General features: G+C 35.5%; 2 protein-coding genes across 2 annotated transcripts in view; one reads left to right on the top strand and one right to left on the bottom strand.

Moving 5' to 3' along the window:
- The window catches only part of LOC137622018 (uncharacterized), a 100446-nt gene extending 93513 nt beyond the window's left edge, over positions 1-6933 (bottom strand). Inside the window, exon 1 of the mRNA XM_068352505.1 lies at positions 6753-6933. The gene's annotated coding sequence lies outside the window, so the exon portion shown is untranslated. The remainder of the gene's footprint in view (positions 1-6752) is intronic.
- LOC137621804 (protein FAM200B-like) overlaps positions 1-15000 on the top strand; it is a 105328-nt gene that overhangs the window by 72219 nt on the left and 18109 nt on the right. The window contains exon 2 of the mRNA XM_068352311.1: positions 338-427. Coding sequence (XP_068208412.1) covers positions 338-427 — 90 coding nt within the window. The remainder of the gene's footprint in view (positions 1-337; positions 428-15000) is intronic.

Genomic DNA, 15000 nt, shown 5'->3' with positions numbered 1-15000 from the left:
ATATCAATGATTAGATTGCATTCAATTTAATCTAAACGCAATTTGAATTTTATGGAATCTACGTTTGGATTTTCTCCATTTGTTGAATAGTTCGGTCATTATTAACAATTTTGGAGTGCAGTAGAGTTGACCCTTAATAAGTGTCGTATTACAAGCATTGCTCAAGTAATTTCAGGAACTCAACTTATCTCTGTAATGCTTTGATAGTTATTTTTTTTTCGGAAAACGAGAAAGTTTATGTGATGACTAATTTACCAAAATTTAACCAAAGTTGGGCATCATCCTACTTTTTCAGTATTCAAATTGTATATTCCTTTTAATCTTTATCATTATTCAGGTACATTTTCGCCAGATATACAAAAACATAAAGATGTGATAAAGATAAGTGCAAAATTTTTAAAATTTGTTATGTCTGGTAAAAGGGAAAGTGAATTATTGATCAAAAGAGGATTGCACATTTCTGACTTACGAATCCAAACAGAAAAATAATAATAATAATAATAATAATAATAATAATAATAATAATAATAATAATAATAATAATAATTATTATTATTATTATTATTATTATTATTATTAATGTTAATATTAATATTAATATTAATATTATTATTATTATTATCATGATAATAATAATAATAATAATAATAATAATAATAACAATAATAATAATAATAATAATTACTGGAGTGGCACTCAGTAGAGAGCAGACCTCCAACTGCAGCAGCTTTTTCTCGACCTTTTGCACGACAATGACCTTTGACTTCAACATGTAGGCTATTAATTGGCGTGGATTTTCATATCACCAAGTTTGAAGTCTCTGTGACAAGGATGTCCGTGACCTTGACCTTTGACCTTCCAAACTCTAATCGTTTCCAGATCTTTACATAACAGTTAATCCCTGTAAGTTTCATTACTCTGCGATTAGAATTGTGGCTAGGAAGGTGTTCAATAACAAACACACACAAACTGGAGGTAAAACATAACCTCATTCAAACTTCGTTGGCGGAGGTAATAATAATATGACGTATTTCACGCAAAAGAAATGAAATTCACGCGAGTAATCTGTTCTAAAATCAAATTACTTCCCCCTACACTTCACAATTATCAAATAAAAGATACATTTGATTGAACGTGATACGTTAGTGTGCTAGTCCAACCCGTTTCGGAACCCAGAAAAAAAATGAGGGAGAAAGGATATAAGCGTGGGGGCTTAACCCCGAAAGAAGCAAGAGACTGTTCACAATTTTCCTTTCATAAAACAGAAGCCAACGACCGCACCCAAAGCTATGGATGATTCATGGATTTTTTTTTTTTTTCAAGTGGCGATTGCTTTTTGGGTACGAACCTCAGAAATGTGTAAGTTCTTGGACGTATTTATATATATTTAATATTGTATTTGCAAACAGGTGAAGAGATTGATTGATTGATCATGGTTGTATATGTCCAATGTAAGAAATAAATCAAGCTAAAATATGCCTTATAACAAGTGTTACCAGAATATTCAATTGCCTTGAGAAACGAATATGTCTAATTAACTCATTGAAGAAATTGGTAGATGAGGTATGAGATTGCATGGTCCACGTGCAAATGATGTCTCCAAACATTTAGTTACTGGCGGTCACCCAGCCATGAAATAGCCAGCCATAACATTCCTCAACTCAGTTAATCAGGATACCAGCAGTTATGGGGTCTTTAGTGTGGCCAGACAGTACTACATTGGAACCTTCTCTCTGATTACGGTTCATTTTCCCTTTGCTTACACATACACCGAATAGAATAGCATATTCTTTACATATTCTCCCCTGTCCTCATACACCTGACAATACCGAGATTACCAAACAATTCCTCTTCGCCCAAGGGGTTACTGCACTGTAATTGTTCAGTGGCCACTTTCCTCTTGGTAAAGGTAGAAAAGACTCTTTAGCTATGGTAACCAGCTCTTCTAGAAGGACACTCCAAAATCAAACCATTATTCTCTAGTCTTGGGTAGTGCCATAGCCTCTGTACTATGATCTTCCACTGTCTTAAGTTTGATTTCTCTTGCTTGAGTGTACACTTGGGAACACTATTCTATGTTATTTATCTTCCGCTTGTTTTGTTAAAGATTTTATAGTTTATACAGGAGATATTCACTTTGATGTTGTTGCTCTTAAAAAATTTCTTTTTTCTCGTTTTCTTTCTTCACTGGGCTATTTTCCCTGTAGGTGACCCTGGCCTTATAGCATTCTGCTTTTCCAACTAGGGTTGTAGCTTAGCAAGTAATAATAATAATAATAATAATAATAATAATAATAATAATAAGTGACTGAAATTAACGCACAAATGGTGAGATTTCTGTGAAGATCAGCTTGGAATTACGTTGTGCTGGAGACATTTCAGTGCTTGTATATGTTAGGGAGTCAACAAGCTACTGGTGAGGCTCCTGTGTAAATAGGTGCATGTAACAGAGGACGACAACCTAACTTTTAAAAATCTATGGTACTGTATGTACGAATCACCTAATAATATAATAATGTGATTGCAAAATTAGATTCTGTAAATATCGAAGTATATGAATCTATGTTTCTCTGATTAAATAATACAAATAAAATACAGATAACTGGGTAACTGAACTGTTGGTTAGACTTTTGAGTAAGGATAGTTATTGGGAATCAACGCCGTGCTCATGGGATTTAGGTCTATGTTTCTCTGGTGGCGGATAACGACTTACTGGTGAAGTCTGTATGAGGGTTTAAAGATCACTCATGAATGCCAGAGGCTTGGGGGAGTGATAATGCCAAAGCTAGGCACAAGGAGGGCCAGGCAATGGCTGCTGATGGCTTAGCAGGTAGACCTGTAGGCTTCCCCAAACTCCACATCCTTAGCTCAAAAGGATGGTGAGGTTGCACACACAAGAAACTATCAAGCTAGAGCGGGTCTTGAACCCAAGTCTAGCAGATCGCCTGGCAGAGACGTTTCCAATAGACTACCACAACCCTATATGACTTGCTCTGTGTGTATGTGCGTGAAGTGGCATTTGAAGTTTACTTTCACACTGAATATTACTTAATGTCTTTACGTCAATGTAATTCTACACTTATGGCAATTTTATTTGAAAATGTCTGTTACAATGATAATAACAATAATGGAGCCTGATTGGATGTTTGCGTGTGTTTGGGTGTATATATCTCATTTCATTTGAATATGTTGACTGGTGTCTTACCTAGTTTGTGTGTCTTGACCATTGCTAAACCGACTATTGAAAAGAAAATATTCAATTTACTGTAAGACCTTAGGATTATTCTAAACTCGTGGGGATCTAAGCATGGCTAGATCTCTTTAAAAGAAAAAAAGAAAAAATGGGGGGCCCTCTAACTCCCTCTCACTCTGTACAATGAGTATTCTTATACGTACTGTACATAGATTAGATATACTGTACGATATATATATATATATATATATATATATATATATATATATATATATATATATATATATATATATATATATATATATATATATGCTGGTGTTTTTTTTCTATCTTGAAAGTGTTCATGAGAATCCTAGTATTTTAACTTCGTTTAATGTAAATCATTACTTCATTCTTATCTTTATTTGATAAATAATCGTGTGGATACAGCATAACTTCCAGTGGAAGAGAGAGAGAGAGAGAGAGAGAGAGAGAGAGAGAGAGAGAGAGAGAGAGAGAGAGAGAGAGAGAGCTGATCGATTGTTGTAATGCTTAAGCTTAAAATTTGCTTGTTTAAATCCCTCCGAACTCCATCGCAAATATCCCAGGGATTTTCTGTCATTTGCTTAAAAACGAGAAAAAACGACGACCAACTCAGCACACCTCAGTAACTGCACAGTGAACAATTAATTCTCTGCAACGTTATCTTCATTCAACTTCGTAACAAGAACTCTATCATACAAGCTTACGTTATATAGACCGTCGTTGCAAGAATGAATTTGTTCAGTTCGGAGTGAAAACAGCAAAGACAAAAGGAGCAATGACATTGCTCCCTTTCATTCTTTCTTTCTTTCCAGGGGGGGGGGGGAGAGGAGGGGGAGGGGGAGGGGTTAAAGTCTCCACGAGAGATGGTTCTTGCTTCACTAAACCAGTACCGTATCTCCTATCGATTTCTCTGCTCAATGAATATATTTTGCATTCATTAAATATCATTACGTAGTCTAAGTTATCGTGTTTTAGCATTATCCTTACTACCAAGCGATTCTGTCTATGAGGAAAGAGGACTTTTTTCCATATCTAATCAGATGATAGGCCTATTTAAGTTTCTTAAAACTTAAAGGAAAACAACTGCAAATTGCATGTTATAAAGGTTTTATTTTCTCTTCGTTTTTGGAAAAGATTTTTACGCGGTTTTTGTTCAAGTTGGTTCGACTGAGAAGATTTTTCAGAAAGTTTAGGAAAAAGTTTGGATACTAGGCTATCTCATGCAAGACAAAAACAGAAAGAAAAAACAATTAAATATACCTTTTGTTACCTTTATATGAAACTGTGTTGTTAGCCGTACATGCCTAATTCATGACGTTATAGCGATTTATACATTTCTGAAAGTCAAAATATACGTACATCAGGGCGACCAGCTACTGAAACATGGGTTTCTAGTCTCAAAATTATATGACTTGTTGTCAATAGTCGCATCGTTGAAATCACGCTCTGCTCCCGGAATTGAATTAAGGTATTCTAAATTATGTACAAAATTCGACTTATTTTATGGTACATACAAAATTTAAATCCGTTAACAAATAAGAAACTTATCGAAGATCCAACAATTTTGTGCATCTATTTTTATGCACACTTGGCAACACCGCGGGGAGGTAAAAGGAACAGCTCAGAATGGTTGAGTTTATTGTAGAAATTTAGGTGTTCTGAACGCGAAATTTCCAATGGTGAATACGAATAGCAAGTGGGCGGAGATGATGAATATTTACTCTATGTTACTTCTATTATTAATCTTCATTTCCATAAGCGAACTCCTATGGTTATTACTTTATTTATAGAGGGTTAAGTGGAGAGGTCGCTAATCTAAGTAGTCGCCAAAAAGGTGGCCGCGTACGGCCATATTGATCGGGGAGGCGAGAGAGAGTCCCAGCGAGTAGCGGCGGCGCTGCGGTGGTGTGTAGGTCGACCGCTGACTGCTGCTCCTCTCTTGCTAGTACCGCTTATCCTTATCTTTCCCTTTTCAATATCTTTGATTTCGTATCAACTCCCAAGACTAGTTCTCTAGCAGTTTATGTCCATTCGATTTAAGCCTCGCCTGTCTAATGAATTAATGGGACGGACTTCCACCTCTCTCTCTTTCACCGTGTAACTGAACGAAGAAGATACCGAATGTTTGTTCCTTAGCGTTTCAACCATTCCTCGTCGCTCGACTCGTGTCATCATCATATTCTCTCTCTCTCTCTCTCTCTCTCTCTCTCTCTCTCTCTCTCTCTCTCTCTCTCTCTCTCTCTCTCTCCGACAACCATATCGTCACATTTTATCTAGCGATGCAATCATTTTCTGTTCTCATTTTTGTCTTCTCTTTTATGGTTTTCACCGACGTTATTCTTTTTTTTTTCACCCTTTTTTTGTTTACCATATTTTTTTCCCGGTAACCGACTCGCGATTTTTTGTTCATTTCAACACACGGGTCTGCGTTGCAGCAAAACCTCATGGTTAGCTAAAGCAGAGTACACTTTAAAACATTTCCTACGGCAACAAATCTATTCGTTGTCGAGGGTTGTTGGGTTAATTTATTATGGCAGGGTAGCTGAATTCGTTATAGTGTTACAGTAACATTTAGGTTTGATCATTGTCTATACGTTTTAGACTAAGTACTAAGAGATTTTAGACTAGTAATTCTTTGTTATTTTTTGTAGTAATACTTAAGGTACGTAACAATATCGAGTAATCTGTAGTCTTTCTACTCGACGTGCAGTAAACGGTTGAGCAAGGCCACGTGGATGAACCTTGGTTCGCTACAGTAAGTTTTCATGGTTACAAGCCAGTTGTCACCCCAAGTCACGTGATTAAGTAAAGTAGGGAAAATAATGAGTACTGGTAAATATTAGTATTTTAGCGTTTTCTTAATTCTGTGTTACTTTATTTTTCGATTGAATGTTCAAGGATGGTTGAAAGCGTGGCTAATGCACCACAGAGGGAATCTCTCTCTCTCTCTCTCTCTCTCTCTCTCTCTCTCTCTCTCTCTCTCTCTCTCTCTCTCTATATATATATATATATATATATATATATATATATATATATATATATATATATATATATATTTCTTCCGAATCCTTTTCATTTCTGTTAGCAAGGTCTAGTAGCGTTAAAGAATACCATCGCTTATGAGACTAAAATGTGGATAGAGTTACACATGATACGATACGGGTTAAGGTGCAACTCTCCTTAATCCCTTACGAGGTGGCCTTGAACGGTTTCATAGAATTTCAAAGATAATGTATATGTTGAAGATAAGTTTTTTTTCTTTTTAAACCCTGGCAATCTTAGCTGAGAGGCTAAACCTAACTGATGGAAGGTACACGAGACCAAGCTGTATTGTTGACCGGTGGCTCACCGATAGACCTATGCGACAAGTGACATGCACCATGCACAGTCTATTAACTTATTTCCATTCATACTGAAGTGGCTTTTATCCTATTTTCCTGACATATTAAGAATAAAGAGGGTTTTCACCATAGCAAAAGACCTACGAGATAAGGTACACTGATCTAATTCGAGGAAAATATATACAAATTCTTACCTTAGACGAATACAGGTTTTCACAGGATATCATCCAATCTCTGATCGTAAGACAGCTGTATGACCTTCCGTAGCTTCCCATTGTTCTACTGTAACACCTTATCTAGTAAACAATTGCACTTTACTCACTGGAATAATCACACGGACGATGAGGGATTTGCCTCTTTCATCACCTACTAACCAAACTACTTGTGTTGAGAGGAGGATTCATAACTTGACTTCTGCCGAGGTCAAGCGAGTGTCCATGAATGATAACTAGTCTTTAATTAGCTATCAATAATTTAAGGAAACTAGATTGTTGTCATACTTTTACACGGACTGTTATTTTGATTAAGAACATATAAGATAATTTTCTACAGAATAAACATTATCTCTCATAATGTGCTTTAGTTGCTTCGGTGAAACCAAGGCAATTTTTTTCTTCTATCTCCTGACAATAGCTGTTATGAACCGACTTCCTGCAAATTGTGGATAGCCTAAGTGTAAAGATTTATAACAACAACTGGAATGGGTGATTAGTCTGTTCTACATCAAGACTAATGGAAATATTTATAGCACCTTCCCCCCCCCCCTTATACTATCTGTAACATATACTTTACTAATTTAATTAATAAATAAAATATGGCCAAATATATTCAGAGAGGGTTCCTGGCTTACATTTCATTTTTATTCAGGTAAAGTTTAACGACAGTTTTTACGGTGAATGCAGTCTAGCCAGCTTTCCCTCAAGATGTTAACTTAATAACGTGATATTATACAGAAATCTTTATTGCTGTTTGATGGTGTTCATACAACGTTCTCTAGCATATTAAAACTTGTATATAATTATTATTGGCGTATGTAAGGATAGTTTTCCTGTATTTAAATCTTGATCAGGATAAGCACGACACAACTACAATTATCGTGTAAGGGGCAACTGCAAAGTACATACTGTAGAGTGAAAATATTTAGTAGATATAGCATTTCTTGTATATCATCATCATCTCCTCCTACGCCTATTGAGGCAAAGGGCCTCGGTTAGATTCGCCAGTCGTCTCTACCTTGAGCTTTCAATCGAATACTTCTCCATTCATCATCTCCTACTTCGCGCTCCATAGTCCTCAGTCGTGTAGGCCTGGGTCTTTCTTTATATATATATATATATATATATATATATATATATATATATATATATATATATATATATATATATATATATATATAATGTGTGTGTGTGAGACGGGGCGGGGGGGGGGGTTAGAAGTCACGAAAGCTGACCCGTGATGAGTATAAAATATATTTTAGCCACGGAAGGGAATAAGAAAAGTCTTTTAATTTTTCCTTCCATGGTTTAAAGGCCACTCATGAATGGCCGAGATAAGGGACAGTGACATTGTCCTATCAAGCAGGACAATGCCCTAGAGACTGAACATATTACATATGATCAGCGGCCAGACCCCCTCTCCACCCAAGCTAGGACCAAGGAGGGCCAGGCAATGGCTGCTGATGACTCACCTCACAAGGTTGGTAAGGTATTAGTGACCAAAGGAACTATCGTCTTTGAGCGGGACTCGATCCCCAGTCTGGCAATCACATGCCAAGTATGTTATCAGCCCAGGGGCTCCAACTATAAAAAAAAATAGCCCAGTGAGGAAAGGAAACAATGAAATAGATAAACTACAAGAGAAGGAATAAACAATTGAAATAATATGTTTTAAGAATAGTAGCAACATTAATTTAGATATTTCATATATAAGCTATAAAAGCTTTAAAAAACAAGATGAAGAGAAATAAGATAGACCAGCATGTCTGAACGTGCCCCCTAAACAAGAGAACTCTAATAGAAGACTGGAAGGCCATGGTACAAACAGGGGCTATGGCGCTACCCAAGACTAAATAACAATAGTTTGATTTAAGAGTGTACTTCTAAAAGAGCTGCTTACCATAGCTAAAGTCTCTCCTACCCTTACCAAGAGGAGAGTAGCTACTGAACAATTACATTGCAGTAATTAACTCCTCAAGTGAAGAACTGTTTGGTAATCTCAGTGTTGTCAGATGTATGAGGCCAGAGGAGAATGTGGAAAGGAAAGGCCGGACTATTCGTTGCATGTGCAGGCAAAGACAAAATGAGCCGTGACCAGAGAGAGGGATCCAATGTTCAGTCAAATGACCCAATAGCTCTCTAGCGGTAGTATCTCAGCGAGTGGCTTGTGCCCTGGCCACCATACTACCTGATAACAGATTGAGATGCTACCCGTAAAAGTAGTGGAAACTCAATATTTAATATATTTTGGTAATATAGAAAAGCAAACTACATCATGTAGATTTCAAATCTATCCCAGACTCATTAATAAAAATAAATGATACAATGAGATAAAGAATAAAAACCACTTTGAACTCCTCAAGTGAGGTTGGATTGTAGAGTAAGCTGGACTTTGTCCAGTGTTGTTTTGCTTCAGGTCTGTTTATATATTGGGTAAGTAGGCTATAATGACTGGGTTAAGGATCAAAGGAAGCAGATTAAAATGAGCCGGATAAAATGTCTGGTCACGGCTCAGTTTTCCCTTGCCTACACATACACCGATTAGTCTGGCCTATTCATTCCACATTCTCCTCCGTCCTTAGACACTTGACAACACTAAGATTAACCAAACAATTCGTCTTCGCTCAAGGTGTTAACTACTGCACTGCAATCGTTCAGTGGCTACTTTCATCTTGGTAAGGGTAGAAGAGACTCTTTAGCTATGGTAAGCAGCTCTTCTAGCAGGACACTTCAAAACCTGTTCTTTAGTCTTGGGTAATGCCATAGCCTCTGCAGTATACCATGGTCTTCCACTGTCTTGGATTAGAGTTCTCATGCTTGAAGGTACACTCGGGCACGCTGTTCTATCATATTTCTCTTCCTCTTGTTTTTAAGTTTTAATAGTTCATGTATGAAAGATATACTGTACTTCGTTGTCGGTGCTATTATTAAAATATTTTATTTCAATTGTTCATTGCTTCTCTTGTAGTTTGTTTGTTTCCGTGTTTCCTATCCTTACTGGGCTGTTTTCCCTGTTGGAAACCTTTCGCTTGTAGCATCTTGCTTTTCCAAATAGGGTTGTAGCCTAGCTAGTAATAATAATAATAATAATAATAATAATAATAATAATAATAATAATAATACAGGCTTCACATTATTCAAGGCCCCGGGTCCATCATAACATTAGGCTACCTCTTACCAAATTTACCATTTTGAATCGGCCAGCAATCCTCAAATCACATGGTTCAGTGAATAGATTTTTATATTAAAGTTTTGAATGCTCTTATTGTTTTTGCCACTCATGAATTTTCAGTATGTTCTCCTCGGTTGAGCCCCATCCCTTGGCCTATGTTTTTCCCTTTATTTTAATCAGGTATTGATAAGAAGAAACTAGGCTGCTAATCTCATTGGTCTTAGCCCTATATAAAAGAAATCAAAATTAAAGATAAATAATAAAAGTGACTGAATCTTTTCGATCTCACGTCAGCTCTTCGAGGAAAGATAGGTATCTCAAACCAACCTTTGCATATATGTATGCATGTATGTACTGTAGGTATGTATGTATGTATATATATATATATATATATATATATATATATATATATATATATATATATATATATATATGGCATTTATAGACCATGAGAAAGCTTTTGATTCTCTCAAAACTTCAGCCGTAATGAAAGTCCTTCAAAGACAAGGAATAGATAAATCTTATGTTAGAACACTTGAAGATAAATTATCTATACAGGAAGTACAGCAATTCTAAAACTTCATAATGACTGTGAGAAAATTCCGATTGAGAAAGGAACTATTCACAGAATGCCTAGAAAAAGTTTTTGTAAATTTAGAGTGGAAAAATATAGGAATTAATATTAATTGGGAATAACTTAAATTTAAGATTTGCAGATGATATAGTTCTGTGCAGTGAATCATGGAAGGAATTGCAAAAGACGATTGAAAACCTGAATAGAGAAAGCAGATATGTAGGACTGAAAATGAATATGAGTATAACTAAAATAATGTTCAATGAAGATGCAGAGAAACAACAAATAAGGATTATTCACAGACAGTGTTTCCACGAGGACACGAAACTGAAATTAAAAGAAGGATGAGCATGGGATCAAGAGCTTTTTGTAAATAAAGTGAGATTATGAAAAGTAAAATGCCACTTTCTCTTAAGATAAGAATGTTTACTCAGATGGTCCTAACAGTATTAGCTTGTGTATCAAAAACTTGGAGCCTTGTTAAGGCCTTAGAACATAAAATAGTTACAACTCAAAAGAGCTATAGAAAGAATAATGATGGGAATAACACTAAGACACAAAAAGAGCAACTTGGATATGAGAGCAAACAAAAGTAAATCATATTCTAAGAACATGTTCTTCTTTGTCTACATCTTTTCCCACTTCTATGTGGGGTCGATGTTTCTAAGAACATGAAAGAAAAAGAAATGGACATATGTAGAGAATGACAGATAACAGATGGACATTAACAATAACAGAATGGGTCCATAGAGCTTGGAAAAGAAGCACTGGAAGGAAAAGAAGACGATGGATTGACAAACTAAGAAAGTTTGCAGGTTTGAAGTGACACAGATAGATCATAAACAGACGGGAGTGGAAGGACATGTCTGAGGTCTTTGTTCTGCAGTGGACTAGTAATGGCTCATGATGATGATGATATATCCCTTTCAGAGTGGGGATACCTTAACGCGGTGAAAGGATTTGTATATCGCCATGATCAGCTAAGCTATAGTAGTCAGGGCACCCACACTAGATTGGATTGCTGTGAGCAATCAGACGAAAATCTCCCATCATCACCAATCTGTACTGACCAGCATGGTAGTGCAAAATGGCCAAACCAATTACATGAATTGACATGCCTGAGGCCCTTGTCCTGCAGTGGACTAGAAATGGCTGCATTTGCTGTCGTTGTTGTTTCTTTACTTACTTTACTTCAAGCCTGCTTTTCTGGTCCTGTACAGAAGGGGAACCCTACTCTCTAGAGGACCTCCACAGTCGTTTTATCATGTTCGTTCGCAAGCATTCAACATTTCACATTGCACAATGCTCATTTACTGTCAAATCGTCACTATCGAAGCACTCACAGAACAAGAAAGTCTTCAGATGTCTCATGGGAACTTATTGTATATATATATATATATATATATATATATATATATATATATATATATATATATAGTATGTGCGTGTGTGTATTATTACTTCTGCACGCACACACACAACCCTCTCACCAGAGTATGACTACTCCCTCTCTCCCCTCCCAAGTTGTTATACGGCTGGGAATGCTGCTAAGCGTGACGAGAAATATATATATATATATATATATATATATATATATATATATATATATATATATACAGACACTTGCTCTTTATTATATAGGGTATAGGGAAAATTATTATTATTATTATCATTATTATTATTATTATCATTATTATTATTATGAGCTATGGTACAACCCTAGTGGGAAAAGTAAGATACTAACAATCCCAAGGGCTCTAACAGGAAAAATAGCACAATAAGGAAATAAATAAACTACATGAGAAGTAATGAATATAAGACATCTTAAGATCGGCAACAACATTAAAATAGATCTGTCATATAGATATACACACACACACACACACACACACACACACATATATATATATATATATATATATATATATATATATATATATATATATATATATAAACTATGAAGAGATTCAGCCTGTTCAACATAAAATCCTTCACTGCAAGTTTGAACTTCCATAGCCTGATTAGGAAGATCATTCTCCAATCTGGCCACAGTTAAAAAAAACTTTTATAATACTGTGTAGTATTGAGCTTTATAAAAGAGAAGACATGTTTGCTAGAATCAACTGCCTACCTAGTACTACGTACAGGATGGTACAGTCTGGGAAGATCTGAATGCAAAAGATGATCAGTATTATGAAGAATATTATGCAACATGCATAAAGAACTACCTGAACGATGGTAGCAGACATTAATATCTAAAACCAGAATAAGAAATTTAATAGACCGCAAGTTCTTGTCCAACAAATTAAGATGAGATTCAGCAGCCGAAGACCAGACAGGAGAACAATACTCGAAACAAGGCAGAATGAAAAAATAAAGATAATTCTTCAAAATAGATTGATCACAGGAAATCTTAAAGGACTTTCTCAATAAGCCAGTTTTTTTTTTTTCGATTGAAAAAGAAACAGACCTAATGCATTTCTCAAAAGTAAATTTTCAATCAAGAATCACACCTGAAATTTTTAAGAAACCTTATCAATGAAGAGATCTGGATGCTGAGGAGCCACTGTCCTCGACCTACTTACAATCATACTTCAAGTTTTGTTTTGTTCAACTTCATACCCCATAATTTGCACCATGTACTAATTTTGGTTAGATCTCTATTAAGGGATTTAGAAACCCCAGATCGATATTCAGGAAATTGAATTGAGGCATAGAGAGTAGCATCATCTCCATATTCAACGAGCTTATTTTCTAGACCAAACCACTTAACATGAGTATATAGTATGAAAAATAATGGGCCAAGAACACTATCCTGAGGAACAATGCATATAACATTACTATAGTTACTATGTTATTTCAATAATGGTGCTAAGAAAAGACCCACCCACTCCCAACTGTTTGAGTTTGAAAACACAGTTCTCATGATTAGCACGGACAAAGGCAGCACTAAAATTAAGGCCGATCATAAGAATTCCCCGACCACAATTAAAGAATTTTTATAAAGCAATGGAGATTGTAAGAAGGGTAAAATATGCTCCAAAGCCTTTGCGAAACCCAAATGGCAAACTAGGGAACAGATGATTACTTTCAGCATACCTAATTAGATGTTCTGCAAAGACTTTCAAAAACTTTAGACTATATGGGGGTTATGGAAATTTGGTGGTAATCAGCAGAGCTAGAGCTACCACAAACACATTTACCTAATGGAGTAACATAACCAGTTCTTCAACAAGTAAAAAATAACATCTTGCTAACTTGCGGAAAATAACAGGCAACGTAAGAGCTGAGAAATTTGTAGTCTTTATGAAAAAAAATGAAAAATACCATCATCTATATGATTAGAAATTTATCCCCATGTCCTCCTAATTAACTAAATTGATAAAAGTAATAACAGATATGATGATAATATTAATAACCTATTTATGAATAAGAGGCCAAAAGAGAGATGCACAGCTTCTTAAGTGAGTCCTAAGATAAAGAGTCAGATAAGATGTTCTTACTCAAAGAAGTTTAATGGATTCATGGGCTGAATGGCCTCCCCACCTCCAGCGAACAGGACATATGGCTTAAATTCTATAGATTCTATCAAACAGAATCAATAAAAGTCCCACACAGTTATTTGTTCTTCTTTCCCACCGTAACCCCTACATTAAAAGGTTGGTTGCCTGATGCACCCTCTTCAATGCCTTCCATCAAAAGCACCCTCTTCCTCCAAACCTCTTATTATTACTATTATTATTATTATTATTACTATTATTATTATTATTATTATTATTATTATTATTATTATTAGCTAAGCTACAACCCTAGTTGGAAAAGCAAGATGCTATGAGCCCAAGGGCTCCAACAGGGAAAAATAGCCCAGTGAGGAAAGGAAATAGGGAAATAAATAAACGATATAAGAAGTAATGGATATTAAGATAAAATATTTTAAAACATTAACAATATTAAAACAGATATTTGATTAATAAACTATAAAAGGACTTATGCAAGCCTGTTCAACATACAACATTTGCTGCGAGTTTGACCTTTTGAAGTTCTACTGATTCAACTACCCGATTAGGAAGATCATTCCACAATTTGGTCACAACTGGAATAAAACTTCTAGAATACTGTTTAGTATTGTGCCTCATGATGGAGAAGTCCTGACTATTAGAATTAACTGCATACCTAGTATTACGAACAGGATGGAACTGTCCGGGAAGATCTGAATGTAGAGGATGGTCAGAATTATAAAAAATCTAATGCAACATGCATAATGAATTAATCGAATGACATTTGTTTTTATTACTTGCCTTTGTCCTTACTAATATATCATTCAAAATTCACAAATGTTACCTGATGTTGAAAGAAAGATTTTCCAGGAATAAATTTGTATAATTATAAACATACATCTCCCCCTACTATATTTTCAGGAGAGAATCAAACCTCAATAAAGATCTTTTCAAAGGTTGGAGAACTAGAGAGGTTTAACTGTT

The sequence above is a fragment of the Palaemon carinicauda genome, chromosome 28 (genome assembly GCF_036898095.1).
Source record: "Palaemon carinicauda isolate YSFRI2023 chromosome 28, ASM3689809v2, whole genome shotgun sequence".
Classification (NCBI taxonomy): Eukaryota; Metazoa; Arthropoda; class Malacostraca; order Decapoda; family Palaemonidae; genus Palaemon; species Palaemon carinicauda.
The sequence above is the reverse complement of the archived record's forward strand: the minus strand, read 5'-3'. Positions and strand labels throughout refer to the sequence as shown.